This window comes from Chelonia mydas, chromosome 16 (assembly GCF_015237465.2).
Source record: "Chelonia mydas isolate rCheMyd1 chromosome 16, rCheMyd1.pri.v2, whole genome shotgun sequence".
Taxonomy (NCBI): Eukaryota; Metazoa; Chordata; order Testudines; family Cheloniidae; genus Chelonia; species Chelonia mydas.
This window is the reverse complement of record NC_057857.1, coordinates 15,300,843-15,317,117: the sequence shown is the minus strand read 5'-3', so window position 1 is coordinate 15,317,117 and position 16,275 is coordinate 15,300,843. Positions and strand designations below refer to the sequence as shown.

Genomic DNA, 16,275 nt, shown 5'->3' with positions numbered 1-16,275 from the left:
AAAAATCAGAAAAACTACGGAGAATGAGATTTATTAGAATGTGGAATAGTCTGTCAAGGTTAGCAGTGGAAGCACCATCACTCTGGTGCATTTTAATCTAAACTGGACAAAGTCCTGGAGAACATACAGTAGAAAATAGTCCTCTACTGGCTGGGAGATGGATTTAAGTAATCTAACAGATATTTTCTCACTTTTATGATTTTCCATTGAGGAAAAACTATGTAATGCTGTCTGTATAACTAATCACAAAGACAGAAATCCTTGTTGGACACACATCCTGTTAACAACCTTAAAACTCAAACTAATTTTTGAAAAGTAAATTGATATTACATTAAAATGCTTTCTTAATTATTGTATTTTGTCAGTAATTAAGGCTTATTTCTTTTCTTATACTCCACTGGATCCTACAGATGTCCTTTGACACTAGTTTTACTTTTTATATGTTGTGACGGGGCAAGGCCAGATGGCTATAGAAAAGTAGTGGGAGATAGATATATTAGCTCCAGGCTAAACAAATCCCTGGTACCAGGTTAAGTGAAATGGAAGCTGCTCCAGGTCAATTAAGACACCTGAGGCCAATTAAGAACTTTCCAGAAGGCAGGGAGAATGCTAGGTTGATTGGGACACCTGAAGCCAATCAGGGGCTGGCTGAAACTAGTAAAAAGCCTCCCAGTCAGTCAGGTGAGGATGCATGTCAGGAGCTGTGGAAGGAAGTTGCGCTGTTGGAGAGGCTGAGTAGTACATACCATATCAGGCACAAGGAGGGAGGCCCTGAGGTAAGGGTGAAGTGGAGCTTGAGGAAGTAAGGGCTGCTGTGGGGGAAGTAGCCCAGGGAATTGTACATGTCAGGTTTCTAAAAGGTCAGCTACTATAGCTGATACTATTAGGGTCCCTGGGCTGGAGCCCGGAGTAGAGGGTGGGCCCGGGCTCCCCCCCGCCCCGCCACCGTTGCCCCCTGATTAATCACTGAGACTGGGAGACAACAGAGACTGTGCAAGGAAGGATAACTTCTCCTCACCTCCCTTGCTGGCTTATGTTGAAAATGGCTCAGTAGACTGTGACCCTTGTCTCTAGAGAAAGAAGGGTTACATGGAAGGTCACAGTGAGCCTCTGAGGCTAGCGAAATCCGCCGGGAAACGCGGGACCCAGGGGGGCAAGGACAGAGCTTTGTCACAAAATGTTTACTCTTTACAGAATAAATTAAAAATAGAAGGGTAAATATCCCTTTAAAACTATTGAAATTGAAACCTTTTTTTATTCTTGTAGCTGTAATCTGCCCCCTACCCCTTTTATTTTTTTCCCAAAGGGGCATCACGCTAGCCTTCTTTTATTTCATTCTTTTATTAAGTCGAAGTTACAATGAAATGTTAACTTACTACATGGTACATTACTTATGCAGGATCAGGTTAATAGTCAAAGAATCTGGCTAAATATTCTGGCTTGCTGGTTGGGAAGTCCTCCTCTTAGTATGATAAAAAGGGTGACCCAATTTCTAACTAGGTGTCCTTTTTTGGGCACTTATCGTGTTTGTGTACTTGATGTGTGTGACCCGAAGAGCCCTAATGCCCACTAGCACAGGTACTCTGTCTCTCCTGAGACCGACCCAACTAACTCACTTCACCCAATCTCTTGTCATGATATTTATCCAAAAGGTAAGTGTTTAAGGATCATCTAAAAGCTACCACCGCTCTGGTTATTAATATCACTGTAAAATGCATATGTTAATGTTGTATATGAAGTTATGAATTCTCTCTGTGTGATGTTACTAGGACATGTTTTAAGACAAGACAGCCTAGCCTAGGTAAAGGTGATAAACAGATCTGTCCTAGACAAAGAGAAGTGAGTTTACCTCAATTTACATATTAGCAGTAAACAAAGCCATCAAGCTAAACCAGGGGTTATCCTGCTCCTGAACTCGACAGAGAATTAACGTGGGTCCTGTGCCCCAGGGAGACTGAATCTCCCGGAGGCCTTCCTGACTTGTAAGACAAAAACAACCCCTTTGGGGATATAAGGAAGAGAGAGATACTCCATCTTTATCCTTCACCTTAGGAGACAAAGAAACAAAGCAATTTGATCTGTGTGATGGGTCCTGGCCAGGCCAACCAGTAAAAGCAGGAAAGGAGACCGTGGGTGAGAGAAACCATCTTGAACAAAGACTGCATCTTGGTTGATTAAGTTTTGGACTTCTAGCTGTGTGTTTTCACTTTTATTTGCTTGTAGCTATTTTTGCCTTTATCTCTTTTACTTGATATTACTTAATCTGTGTACTTTTGTTATTAACTTGCTTTCATTATAAATCAGCATTGTTGTGTAAGTTCCGTAAAGAGTATACTTCTGTAAAGCTAACAGCTTGGAAGTGTTTTACTGTCTCCATAAAGGCAGTGAACCTCTCACTTTCTCTGTGAGGATCCAAGAGAGGGACTGGTCCCTGCAGTAGGACGATTTGGAGGCAGATTTGAGGCTGGAAGGGTACTAAGATCACCCTACAAGGAGTAACCAGGTTGCGCAAAGCCAGAGGATGGCTTGTGCGCTGCTGACAGTAGGGAAGCCATTTGTCAGGTTATAAACAAGTCTTTTTGTTATAAACCAAAACCAGTTATAAACCAGTTCTTTGTCCCCCATGTGGTAATGAGACAAACCCGGACATGGTTTTATCTGGTACTGGGCAAGGGAAGCCATAAAGTAGAGCATGCCGCTCCACCCCCGACAGCATAACCTCTCACACATGGTGTGTGCAAGACCATGCCAGCAGGAGTGGGGGTCGTGGTGGTACGCTCTTCATTATGGCACCCCACATACAGTATGACCTTGCACACATGGTGCATGCAATGTCACGTGGAGGGGGATGGGCATGCCAGCAGGGGCAAGACCGTGCAATTTCACACGTACCAGAATGTGTGACATTCCAGGAATGTGAGAGTGGCCACAAGACACCCAGAGTTTCAAGGCAGACAGTGATTAAACCCATTACTGGTCTGGGTGAACCCCAAAATGTCAAAGCTTGAAAGTTTTTCCAGTACGTGTTTTACAACGCTACAATTGCATAGGAGAAGTCACATTGCATGTAATATGCAATGCAAAGTCTTGCTGCTAAAAACATCCCCTCCTTTTACATTTTTGTTAAAGTGAAAATGTTTTGCTTTAAACCCTGAATGTGCATTTCAGGGGTAGCATTAGAAAAGTCTGATGATTCTTTTTAAATGTATTTGTTATGCATGCAGTTATGTTGGGGAACGTAAAATATATTGAAAACAGTCACATTTGCTCAGTATTTTTGACATATTGGGTTTTGTTAATTTAAGGAAGAGAGAGTTGTTTGGCAGTGTCATATCTGTACAGGTGAATTTCATGATCTAAAAAATTTTCTGACACAAATGGTCTACACTATTTACTTAATTCTGTATTTTATCATCTGCCTCTCTTCCTCACACATGCACACAGTATTTTTGATCTTTATTTTCATCTTCCTGTAAAATTTTGCAAACTGAAATTCCCACAAATGTAAGCCATTAACTCCACGACCTTGTGAACGCAGACTTCACCCAGCTCTCTTTCAGCTTTGTTTTTGTCCTTGTCTTGTTATTGACAGGTTACCTTAGGAAAAGTGCTAAAAGTGATAGTGGTGATGCGGAGTCTCTTCATTGACCGGACAATCGTAAAAGGATATAATGAAGATGTCCACACTGAAGATGGCAAGGTAGGGTTTCCTCATCTCTAGCAGAGCTAAACTTCGTATTTACCCCTGATACCCTGGTTTTTGAGAAACTACAAAAAAGAAGCCTCATCCCACGTACGTTTGCGAACAAGAAACCATCACAAGAGGCTCGGCTGATGTTTTGCAAAGCTTTTCATCTTTAAATTTAGCACACTTCACTCAGATTCTTCATACCCAAACGTCTGATTTTTCTGTAAGCCCTGGTGCCCTTGCTTGAATTTCTAATTTATCACCTTACACCACAGTTGCCTCATTAATAGTGTCTACTGAGGAAACATTTTTTTCAATGTACCAGCACATCAATAGCCCAGGGTTCACATTTCTCGTCTCTGAGAGCCACTGGGAAATCTTGGGCTAGTTTTATACTCAAGTTGATAAACTCTGTTATGAAAATCGTTGGTAGCCCTCAATAAGTTGCTTGTTGGTAATAGTGCATCTCGAACAGCAGCTATTAAAGAAAGTATAACCTGTATTTCCGTGAGTGACTTGCTTTATGAAAAATTCAACCTGCTTGAACCTCTACTTTCTTTTGACAGCACACACTCCATATGGCTCTCTGTATAGCATCAGAAGATGTTAATGGGACCTGACAGCCTTCATCTTAGTTTTATTTTCTCTTTCAGAGTGGAATAAGCTCTCTTGCTGAGACACCCAACACAACTCACCCTTGCCAGTAACAAGTACTGAGCACCTCTGTCATTCACATTCTCTCAGGAGCTTTCTCCCCTTATTATGAATCCCATTAAAATACAAAGTTCTTTATAGCTAGATGAGCATGTGGCACCCATAGGCCATGTTATAATGAGAGATTTTTTCCATTCAAAAGAGGAACCCGTGTTTTAGCACACAGCAGCATGTTATGTACTGACCGTTAAGTTCAGTGGCTGAGTTTGAACCTCTCTTCCACAGAAGAGGTTAAGAGCTCTCTGTTAAAGGGAAGTACAACTCTGTTTTCCAGGTAAGAAATTCTCCCTTTTGGAGTGGGGAGAATAGAAATTGCTTGAGAGCCCACTGGTTTTAAATCTGCACGCTTAGTAATGCAGATTAGGTACACGGTCACTTATCCATCAGATACACCCTGGAGCAGGAGATATTCTGGATATTAGTGAATAAAAGGAGACACTGAAAAACCATAAAACCTCTGGTTTTGCAAGCAAGTAAAACGATAACCCTACTCCTCTTAAAAAGCATTGATAATTTGATGAGAGGAGTGTACCATTTCAGCCTCACTTCCAGTCTTTGCCAACACCTGCAGTGAGACTGTATGAACTTGTCACTCACTCGTCAGCTCACTATTCCACTAGGCTAGTCTAGGACTTTACTAGTCCCAAACCTGAAGGCCCAGATTATTTGCAGGTATAAGCAGGCATAACTCCTTTGAGTTTGACGGAGTTGTGTCCACTTAAACCAGCGGCAATTTTGACTTAAAAATGTTGAGTGAATAAATATGTCGCTTGCTAGTTTGCCCAACTGGAATGCATATTGACAAGCAGTGGGCTACCTGTTTTTCCCTAATTAAGTATGTTGGTAATTGGAGAGGAAGAGTAGGGCTGAACTCTTGCAGTAATGCTCTTTACTGTCTGTGTCTGCTGAGAAGGCGTGATTATAGTAAATGCCATTTCCTTTTCCCTTGCGACAGACGCTGTGGAAAAGCATTTTAGAGCGGTTGCCTACTGCAACTCCAGCTCTTCTACTCCCAGCCTGAACCAAAAAAAAAGAGACAGAGGAATAGAAGGAAATGGAGAGAATTGTGGAGAGATTTCAGACATCATCTTTGAGAGAGAGAGAGTCAATACTTAGGATCGCAAAAGGAGTTAGGAAGAAATTTTCCTTATGAGCAGGTTATTTCATAGGTGTCCATTTCATGATGTCTTGCTTGTTTCTTAGAAGCATCTGGTACTCATCACTATGAGCGAGAAAATTCCTGACTAAATGGACCAATGGTTTCATCTACTGTGGCAATTCCTATGTTTCTGTCTTTATCATAAACCAAATAGGAAAGAGAAGTTAGAACAATAGTAGTAGTTACATTGTGCTTTGTGTTTAAATTGCTGTACAAACATCATTCACTTAATTTTCCCGATATTCCAGTGAGGCAGGTCCAATAACAGTTTAAGGTGAAATGTGCACAGGAAGTGGCTTGGAGGAAAGGATGGGGAGAGTTTGGACAAAAGAGGCAGCAGAATTAAGAGGAGCGCCCTTACTGGAGAGTTCCAAGACATAAATAGGAGGCCAAAACTGGAGGATTAAGTGTGAAGATAGGGCCAGGAGATGATTTGAGGTTAGAGTGGAAGGTGGATCTGAAGAGAGACATGAAGGCAAATGTACGTGGGTCAGGGGCATGAATAAGTTTTATGTGGTTTTGATCTTTGAGAGGAAGAATATTACACTAAATGCTGAGGCGTTTGGTATGAGAGTAGGGTAGATATTGATACTTTTAAGGATCAGAGTTTAGGATTTATAGATGCAGTGAGTTTGGTGGATTCTCTTGGACGCTGTTGAGCCACACAGAGTTGGCATAGTTAGGAACAATTGGCAGTTGCAGAAAAAAATTTAGACTAGAATAGCCAGGTTATTACAGGTCATTATGGAAGTACATTGGCAGAGCTGAGTAAGGAAGCTGCCAAATAGCTAGCTTCTACTCTGAGTGCAGCAAATGCAATTAGTCAATCATTTTTATTCTTATGAGAAAAAAATAACACTGTATTTAAAATGAAGAGGAAAAAATAAATCTAGCAGGCGGTCTTAACCTAACATGGGGAGAAATTGGACAATGTTTGGTTTGTGGTTTTTTATTTATTTATTTATTTATTTTTTTAAAGATTTCTGCATACTGGCAAAGAAATAAGGACCAGTCATTTTCTGAAAAGGTCTGGTTGTATTTGAATTAGGAATAAGTTTCTACTTAACTTGCAATATTGTGGAAATTGCGGATTCCACAGTGTTAAGCTTCCACCTAAACTTTGACAGCGGGAGTCCTGCCATGAGTGGGGCTGACAGCAGGAGTCCCCGCTCTCAGTCCCAGGCTGCCGACAACAGAAAGTCACAAAAAAGTAATAATGGACTTTATTACCTCAAATAATAAGATCCGTTGTTACTTTTCTGCAATTTTCCATGGCTTGTCCACAACTCAGCTGCAATTTTTTTTTTTTTTTTGACAATCTCACTATTCAAGTAGGGCCCTAATTATGAAGCATTCAAAAGACCTGCCGAACTTGCTTTTGCCAGATTGCAAATGATACCCCGCACGCCTTTTTGTTGGATTTTTTTGAAAAACAATAGGTGAGACCTGGCAGCTCTTTCCATACAGTAGATGCTGTATTCTGATGGTTGTGCAGTCTCCTCTGCTTTATTGCTGGCCCAGTACATTCCACCACATGCTGATGCATTTTAATTAGTTTGTAGTTGTAGAGATGGTATTGTGCCTCCCCTAATTTCAAACCTTGACATACTCATAGTGCACTGCAATCCAGACATGGAAAGTAATTATTAGTAAGGCTAAGATTTTGTCGTGGTTATTTTTAGTAAAAGTCACAGACAGGTCACAGGCAATAAAGAAAAATTCACAGAAGCCCATGACCCGTCACTGACTTTTCCTAAAAATACTCATGATAAAATGGGAAGGGGCTGTGCAGCTGTGGGGTGGCTGGGAGCTCCAGGGCCCCCACCACCTGTGGGGGCTCAGAGCTCCAGGGACCCCTGCCCTACTGTGGTGCCTGGTGGGGAGTTACGGGAGGGTCCCCCTGCCCTGCCATGGTGCCTGGCAGGGAGCTGCGGGGAGTCTTCCTGCCCCACCGTGGCAGCTCAGAGCTTGGGGGCCTGCTGCCTCTGGCAGAAGGGGTATCTCACAGCTCCCTGCTGCTGCAGGAGCGATGGGACCCTGCAGCTCCCAGCTGCTGGGGCTGAAGTCATGGAGGTCTTTGGAAGTGACGGATTCCGTGACTTCTGCAACCTCCGTGACAAAACCGTAGCCTTAATTATTAGTAATGTCATCCAGATTCCTGAAAAAATAAATCCATGCAGCTCATCCTTAAGGGCAGGCTTTCATGAACAGAGCCATTAGTATCCTAATTCTGCTAATAGAAATAAAATTGCATTAAGATTTGTTTAGAGAGACAAGGTGGGTGAGGTAATATCATTTATTGGAACAACTTCTGTTGGTAAGAGAGACAAGCTTTTGAACTACACAGAGCTCTTCTTCAGGTTTGTTTGGCATGCTGACAGGCTGCTTTTCTGTAAATACAGAGATGGGGAAGAACCATGACATGGCATATTTGGCGCGGGTATTTAACATTACTGTGCAGACAAATTCCTAATTCTGCATTAGTTAGACTTACTTAAAGAAACATAAGTGTCTCAGTTGAATTATCATGTTAAGGAACTTGGGTTATGTTAATGCTATGCCTTCATTAATTACCCCATATCAATAAAAAAAAAAAGGCAGCTTTTAGCCTCCTAGCGTAAGAGAGGAAAAGAAATAGTAGTATCAAAGGAAAGCTTCAAAGACAGCCAGAACTGTCTCTTGGGTAATTTCTGATCCCTGCATTCTTTCCACTTCAAAGCTGGATGTGTGTGTGTTTGGGTGGAAAGGGGGGTTGAATCCGATTCCTTTAATAAGTGTTGGCACCAGCCGCGTTTGATATTAGATGCAGGGAACATTTTGATTTGTTATCGCCTTTGAAATCGTTCAGACGACCTTCAGAAAATGGTCTCTTGTTACTTATACTAGGGACGGGTGGGGAGAGTGGGGCACTGGGAAAAAAAAGCCCCAGTTTAATTCAGATGCAGAGGATGCCCCGAAATTGTGCTTTCAGCAGTTTTTTAGATACAAATGTGTATCTTGATTGAAAGTGAAAAGTTGACGAATAATAGATCTGTAACAATGCATTCTTTAGTACGCCTACCTTATTCCTCTTTTTTCATGGAGAAAAGTGGACAGTCATTTAAGATACCTGCATGTGTGCTGGGGTTTTTTTAAACTTGGATAACATCAGGTCTATAAGACATTTATTACTTTTGCTGTTTTTCAGTATTCATGCCAAATAATGAACATTCTGAACCTGTTAAATTCATCCAAATGCAGCATCTAAAATAGAAATTTTTAAAAATTTTGAATTAAACTGGAGAGGATCATATATTTGGCTTGGAGAATGATCATCACTGGAGATTGAAACTGAATAACAAATATGCTTTCCAATTATAACACAAGCTTTGCCATCAATCAGGTCAACCAACCAACATTCAGTTAGATGAAAATAGCTAGAAAACAAACTCTAAATTAATTTTCTGTGCGTCTTAAATTGTAGTTAGCTTTACAAGCATGCGTATTTGTTACTAAAATGTAAGACTGCCTTTCCCTATTCCTGTGTTGCCTCTCACCAGTTATACAAAAGGGAACTGCTACCGTCATCTTTCTCAGACACGTTCCCCACTAAATCCTGCCATTAGCACTCCCCTGCCACCACCAAATCAAGTTAGTTTCACATCCTGACCTTGAACATCCTTTTTGACTCTCTCTCTATCTCTGTCTCTTCATTCTTGTATGTCATCATGTCACCCACTGCTCTGTCAGTAATGCTAGCCTTGACTGCCTAGTTGTCCAGTCTCCTGCAACTGACTCCATGCCAACTCTCAAGCATGAAACATACTTCTTGAACTGATCCATAAGGTCACTCTTACCTTCTCCTCCCTCCAAATCCCTCCACAAGACCCACTTCTGCTTTGACATCTACAAGAAGTAGGCTAGTTAACCATGTCTAGGTCTGGGGCCAAAAAGTCCAAATAGTACTCTTAAATGATTGGGAACTATTAACTTAGATACATTGCTAATCTCTGTAACCATGTGAACTTATTAATATTGCTCTCAACTTCTCTTCCTTTCACCATCTCAATCCCCTTCTCTTTTGTCACATTTGGGATATGTCTACACTGCAATCACAGGATGTGATTACAGCTCATGTGGATATAGCTGAGCTACCTTTAATCTAGCTAACTCGGGTACCTGCTTAGTGAAGCTGTGGCAGTGTGCAATTCAGTGAGGTCTGTACAAGGCTGCCAAGAACCCTGGTTAAATTACTCATGCAGCTAGCACACACTTAAGCACACTCTCCTATAGCGTCACTACTCAGTATCTGAGCTACTTACATTAAAACTAGCTCAGATAGATACATACAAGCTGCAATCTCATTCCATGATTGCACTGTAGACCAGGGTTTCTCAGGACACATTTTTTGGTAACCTCAGAGCGTGGCCACCAACCCTTGCTGGAGGCCACTCTCACACTTTTTCCTAAAATACTTGATTAGCTTTAGGAAAACCAAATAAATATGCACAGGAGGCTGTGGCCACATTTGAGAAATGCTGCCGTAAACCTACCCTTACTTACTGTGACTTCTTTCAATTTAGTGAAATCTCTGTGGAGCAGAGACCATGCATTTCTAAGGAGTTCTGATCATTATTGGAGCCTTTGAGCATTACCATAACAGAAAAAAAATCAAAATAATTGTATAGCTATAATTTATTTTAAAGAAGGAGGTTGACCAAACAAAACTAACCTGTTTATATGTAAGAATGTAAACTTCAGCAGAACTTCGTAAATAGGATCTGTTCCTATTTCTTGCCAAACACTTAGAATGTCTGATTTCTCCTTTGTATACAAAAAATTGTTAAAATATATAAACAATAATATAACTAAATGATAAAGATAACTCCAATGCAGTGTTAAAATTATACATTAAAGCCCAGGTGTAAATCTTTGCAGGATTGGGGCCGTAGGTTGCTATTGGGGGGGGAGGGGAGAGCACATATCGTGTCTACCTCTGTACAGGGCTCCAGTCCTCTTTTGGCCATCTAGGTGCTACTCAAGAGAACTAATAATCAGGGCCCTGTGTACTTCATGGCACAATGGAACCAAAAATCATAGCTACCCTTAAATTCCACAGCAATATTAGTTTATTCTACTGCCATTAAATACCCTGAATTCCTATCTTCCACCCATATACACTCAAACACATCACTGGCTCATAGCTGAAAAAAACTCATTGATGTAAAATTCTTCATTTTAGACGGTGTTTATTTTTCCGGATGGGTTTTTCCTTACTCTCTTCAGGTGTCCTGGCTCCATTTCTTGGCTCCCATAATGCCAAGTAATCCAGCTCAGAACCTCTTTCATCCTCCGGAGTGGTGAGCTTTTAGCTGTCTTCAGCAGTTTTACCTCCCCAGCTTACTGGGCTTCAGCTGGTATGCTGTTGGCCATGCAACAGCCCAAACTTTTGGCTCCTGCCACTTCCTGGCTACAAGCTGGACATGCCCACTCTAACACCTTTTACTCTCTGCTGCCTGGCTCCATGGAAGAACATGCACTTTAATCCCATTAATTCCCCTTTATGGGGAAAGTTGGAGCGCAAGACACAGCTGCATGTAGGTCCAAGAAGGGCAGGGAGAGAGAAGACAAAATGCTGGGCACATAGCTACAACAAAACAGTAAATTCAGTGGCAGAAATTCTGAATTCCATAGTATTTGGGGAAAATGCCAATTTCTATGGCTGCAGAACAATGGAGTCCACAGGGTTCTGACAGAAGTGAATGGATCAGGCCACACATCAGACTCCCTGCAGCATTTTACTTTTAATTCATGTTTTTGATGTTTTCCACCCAACCGTAAAGGTTAGAAATGATATTTTTAAAATGAAAGCTACATATCTCTGCAGCACAATTCTGCAATAAGTGTGATTTCCATGATAAGATTTGCAGATGAGAAATTATGACTATATGAGGCCCTATAGTAATAGGAAATAAGCTGGAGGTCAGGAAAGGAGGGAGGAAGTTGCCATCGTTGCTACCTCCACCGAGACAGTATATTCTGAAGGCTGTGTTAAAATTGCACTAGCATATCAGTTGTGCTTGTGTAAATGTGTGAATCAGTCCCTTGTTTGAGAAGTGCAACCTTAACTCCTATTTGTTTGGTGTTTTTAGCTCCTATATTGTTGAAAAGTAAAAGGCACTGAAACCACAGATAGGTTCAGTACCCACAACCTTAAATCTAGCCTAACAAAAAAACAAAACAAAAACACCCCCACCTGTTTGGAAATCTAAGTACAGTTTTCAAAGGGGTATTTTATTTGGTTCCTGTAGACCAGTCCTCTCACTTAATTCAGCTAAATGTGTTCTGTGTCAGTTGTTGCTGAATCACTTACTCGTGGACACAGGACCAGCAAAAGATTAGAAGAAATGCCCTTGTTATAGAGACAGGCTGAAACTGATAAATATTCACATAGATCAGCACAATCTCCTACAAATGAATTTAGGAGATCTTGCTGGCTCTGAGGTGGCACATTGGTTCAACAGGACTTATTTATGAGATTTCATACTACAGCTTTAATAAAATGAAACTTAAACACCGTATGCCTTATTCATTGCAAAACAAGGAATGTTTTATTTCATTAGATCCCTTCTTAGATGTGTGTGAAGGTTGAAGCAGAGCTGTCTAATGGTCAAAACCAGTACAAAGTCAGACTTCTGGAAATCTGTTGCAGCTCTGTGAACTTGAGCAAGTCACTTAACCTCTTTGTGCTTCAGTTTCCCCACTTGTAGAATGGGGATAATATAAACCCACTTCATAGGAGAATTCTAGAAGATAACATATTTTTTGTTTCTTTGTTTTTTAAGGCTGGAAGGGGCCATTATGACTGTCTCATCTTAAGCATGATGCAGGTCATAGACCATCACCCATTAATTCCCACATCAAGCTTTTGTTTGAGCTTAAGCATAACTTGCAAGACCCTGCTTACACGAGTAGTCTTTAAATACATGGTCAGAATATTAAAGACACTGAGTCGCTCAAATACTACAAAAAGAACAGGAGTACTTGTGGCACCTTAGAGACTAACAAATTTATTTGAACATAAGCTTTTGTGGGCTACAGCCCACTTCATCGGATGCATAGAATGGAACATATAGTAAGAAAATATATATATATATACACACACATACATACAGAGAACATGAAAAGGTGGAGTAAGAGGCTAAATTAATTAAGATGAGCTATTATCAGCAGGAGAAAAAAAACTTTTGTAGTGATAATCAAGATGGCCCATTTAGACAGTTGAAAAGGAAGTGTGAGGTTACTTAACATGGGGAAATAGATTCAATATGTGTAATGACCCAGCCACTCCCAGTCTCTATTCAAACCCAAGTTAATGGTATCTAGTTTGCATATTAATTCAAGCTCAGCAGTTTCTCGTTGGAGTCTGTTTTTGAAGCTTTTCTGTTGCAAAATTGCCACCTTTAAGTCTGTTACTGAGTGGCCAGAGAGATTGAAGTGTTCTTCTACCAGTTTTTGAATGTTATGCTGTCAGATTTGTGTCCATTTATTCTTTTGCATAGAGACTGTCCAGTTTGGCCAATGTACATGGTAGAGGTGCATTGCTGGCACATCATGGCATATATCACATTGGTAGATGTGCAGGTGAATGAGCCCCTGATGGCGTGGGTAATGTGATTAGGTCCTATGATGGTGTCACTTGAATAAATATGTGGACAGATTTGGCATCGGGCTTTGTTGCAAGGATAGGTTCCTGGGTTAGTGTTTCTGTTGTGTGGTGTGTGGTTACTGGAGAGTATTTGCTTCAGGCTGGGGGGCTGTCTGTAAGTGAGGACTGGTCTGTCTCCCAAGATCTGTGAGAGTGAGGGATCATTTTTCAGGATAGGTTGTAGATCTTTGATGATGCGCTGGAGAGGTTTTAGTTGGGGGCTGAAGGTGACAGCTAGTGGCGTTCTGTTATTTTCTTTGTTGGGCCTGTCCTGTAGTAGGTGACTTCTGGGTAATCTTCTGGCTCTGTCAGTCTGTTTTTTCACTTCAGCAAATGGGTATTGTAGTTTTAAGAATGTTTGATAGAGATCTTCTAGGTGTTTGTCTCTGTCTGAGGGATTGGAGCAAATGCAGTTGTATCTTAGAGCTTGGCTGTAGACAATGGATTGTGTGGTATGTCCTGGATGGAAGCTGGAGGGATGTACGTAAGTATAGCGCTCAGTAGGTTTCCGGTATAGGGTGGTGGTTATGTGTCCATCGTTGGGGCATATAATACCTTAGATAGTCATGTGCCTACTGCAAGTAAAGCATTTTGAGGGATTTACTGATTAATGGTGACGTAGAAATGCAAAATAACCTTATAGGACAGATTTTTTTTTTAAGTGTGGACCTTATTGTATAAAATTCTTCTGATTCACATGGTGTATAAACCGCCCTTGAGAACTGAAAACCTCTAGGCATTCTAACAGTGTACATATGTGAAATGGGTTTTGTTGTAGTGAGACTCTACAATGGTCTATCATACGTATATATCAAATGTCCCTCACTTTATTCCTCTTATTGTAAAATTAGCTCAGAAATGCTGGGTCATGAAACTGAGATAATAGAAAACATTATTTATGTGGAAAATACCACTGCCCATTTTAGGAAACGACATTATGAATATCTCAACTGTCAGACTGAGCACATAGTGGTTAAAACCAAGTTAGAACAGCACTGTTAGTAGACACCACTTTAAAAGTCCTGCACTACTCTTTTTCTTGTTGTATCCCACAGGATCCTGCAGCCCATATGTGTATATAACTAAAGCCACACAACTGTTATTGAAGTCAGAGGAAGTTATCTATGCATATGGGCGGTAGAACAAGTGGAAAGGGCTAGGCAGTATAATATTTCAGAGAAAACTCCTTTTAATATTTATTAGGTAGCCTAGCACCAAAGCACTCAAGGTTCCATTCTACCATATTAAAAATACAATAAAAATATACAATAACTCATTTCATTAATTGTCTGTATGTGAAATGTCTGTAGTTGAATACTAAAGGATAATGAAGGGTGCAGCCTTCACAGTGGAATTTCACAGTTGACAAGTTTTCTTGTGTTAAATCCTTAGTGCCAAGGATTCAAGTATATCTTCAGCATGAGATACAAAAAACTTGGCTTCCTTTGTTAATATCACTTCAATTAATAGTGCTAAATGTGTCAATTTTGTGTGCCAGCCCATCTAGTTTTAGTAATAAGAAATCACCAACAACTGGCTGAAGACTCGACAAAATATAGATGCCCCTGACACTTTTTAAATATAAATAAGAGATCTCTATAGATATATACAAATAAATATTGGAAGTCTTTACTGGCCCTCCATCTAGCCATTATCAGTTGGTAATTTCCTTTAGGCAATTTAGGTGAGTCTTGACAGATTAGAAAGAGGACAGCAGAGTGGCTTTATAGTCTAGTTTTTGGAGCAGTTAACTCAGTAGCATAAACTCAATTTTTAACCTAGTAAAGTCCAGTGAGTGAATGCAAGAGAAAAATCCTAAAACATTCTGTTGAGGTTGAGCAATCCCTATCAGCCTGCACACTGGAAACCAAGGTAATGTTAAGAAACAAATATGCTCCTCTGTCTCTTTGTTTAGACTGCTTATTTCTGATGATCGAGGATTATAGATTTTTTTCAAGACCAATCTTAGTGTAATAAAATGTTCATCTGAATCCACGTGTGGTTGTGTGTGTGTGTGTGTATATATATATATATATTTTTTTTTTTTTTCTTACTACAGGTTGACATATGGTCCAAATCCAACTATCAGGTTTTTCAGAAGGTAAGTCTGACACCATTTACTTTCTACCCAGTGCCTATAAGAGAAATGTGGATTCTGTGTCTTGCAGAACTTCTTGATTTTGAATAGACAAACACTTTGCAAAAGCAATTAGGTATTGTGTTATTTGTCAGCCATCTTAAATGTGACTATAAAACTGCCATCACGGCTTGCAAAGAACAAAATACAATCTCCAATGATTGAAGATAGTAAATAGGACAAAAATAGGATACACTTTTTTTTGTTCTCAGATTACTTTACACTTATATCCTGGCATATCTCTGACCCTAGCCATGGTGATCAGGGTCCAAACTATGGGACTTTCTCCTCTCTAGCCTGAGAAAACATTTTTTTACTTTTTTTTTACTTATTTACTTTTGAGCTTTAGTTTGATTAATTCTTTCTAAGTAGTTTAAGTCTAAAAATCTATTCTTTTGCTTTCTCAGTTTAAAGGAAAAAGTGCACCCTCTATGGGGAGGGAAGTCAACAGGCACCATTTCCAAACTTCTCTGAAACAAATTCCACACATTCCTCTTCTTGAGGTTTAATTTTAATAAGTCAGTGGGACTTGGGCAGTTCTGAAAATTTTACCTTAAAGCTAGGTATTGGACCTGTTTGTCCTCTCATGCTCCTGTAAACTAAAGTAATTCCACTGAAATCAGGGGCATTCCACGTATGTGAGAATGGTATGAGACAAAAATAAGCCCAGTAAGTATAAACCTGCCAAGAGTTTGAAGACACTTTTGGACATTGTGCTTTTTTTTTTTTCAAGGCAAGTGAAATAAAATTTCTCTATGAAAACCTCTGGCCAAAATGTTGTAAGTTCAAACTGAACTGGCTTTAAATTACAATTTCATTACATTTAAACCACAGTTCAAGGAATTTAAGGCTCAAGCTACTATATTCCTTTCATCTACTTCTGTAGTTTG

General features: G+C 40.2%; 1 protein-coding gene across 2 annotated transcripts in view; it reads left to right on the top strand.

Moving 5' to 3' along the window:
- Positions 1-16,275, top strand: part of MED27 (mediator complex subunit 27) — a 173,480-nt gene that overhangs the window by 139,616 nt on the left and 17,589 nt on the right. The window contains exons 5-6 of one of the 2 annotated variants that reach the window (XM_037879433.2): positions 3,593-3,700; positions 15,308-15,349. In XM_037879433.2, the coding sequence (XP_037735361.1) occupies positions 3,593-3,700; positions 15,308-15,349 (150 nt within the window). The remainder of the gene's footprint in view (positions 1-3,592; positions 3,701-15,307; positions 15,350-16,275) is intronic. The other variant, XM_043530238.1, reaches the window with a different exon arrangement.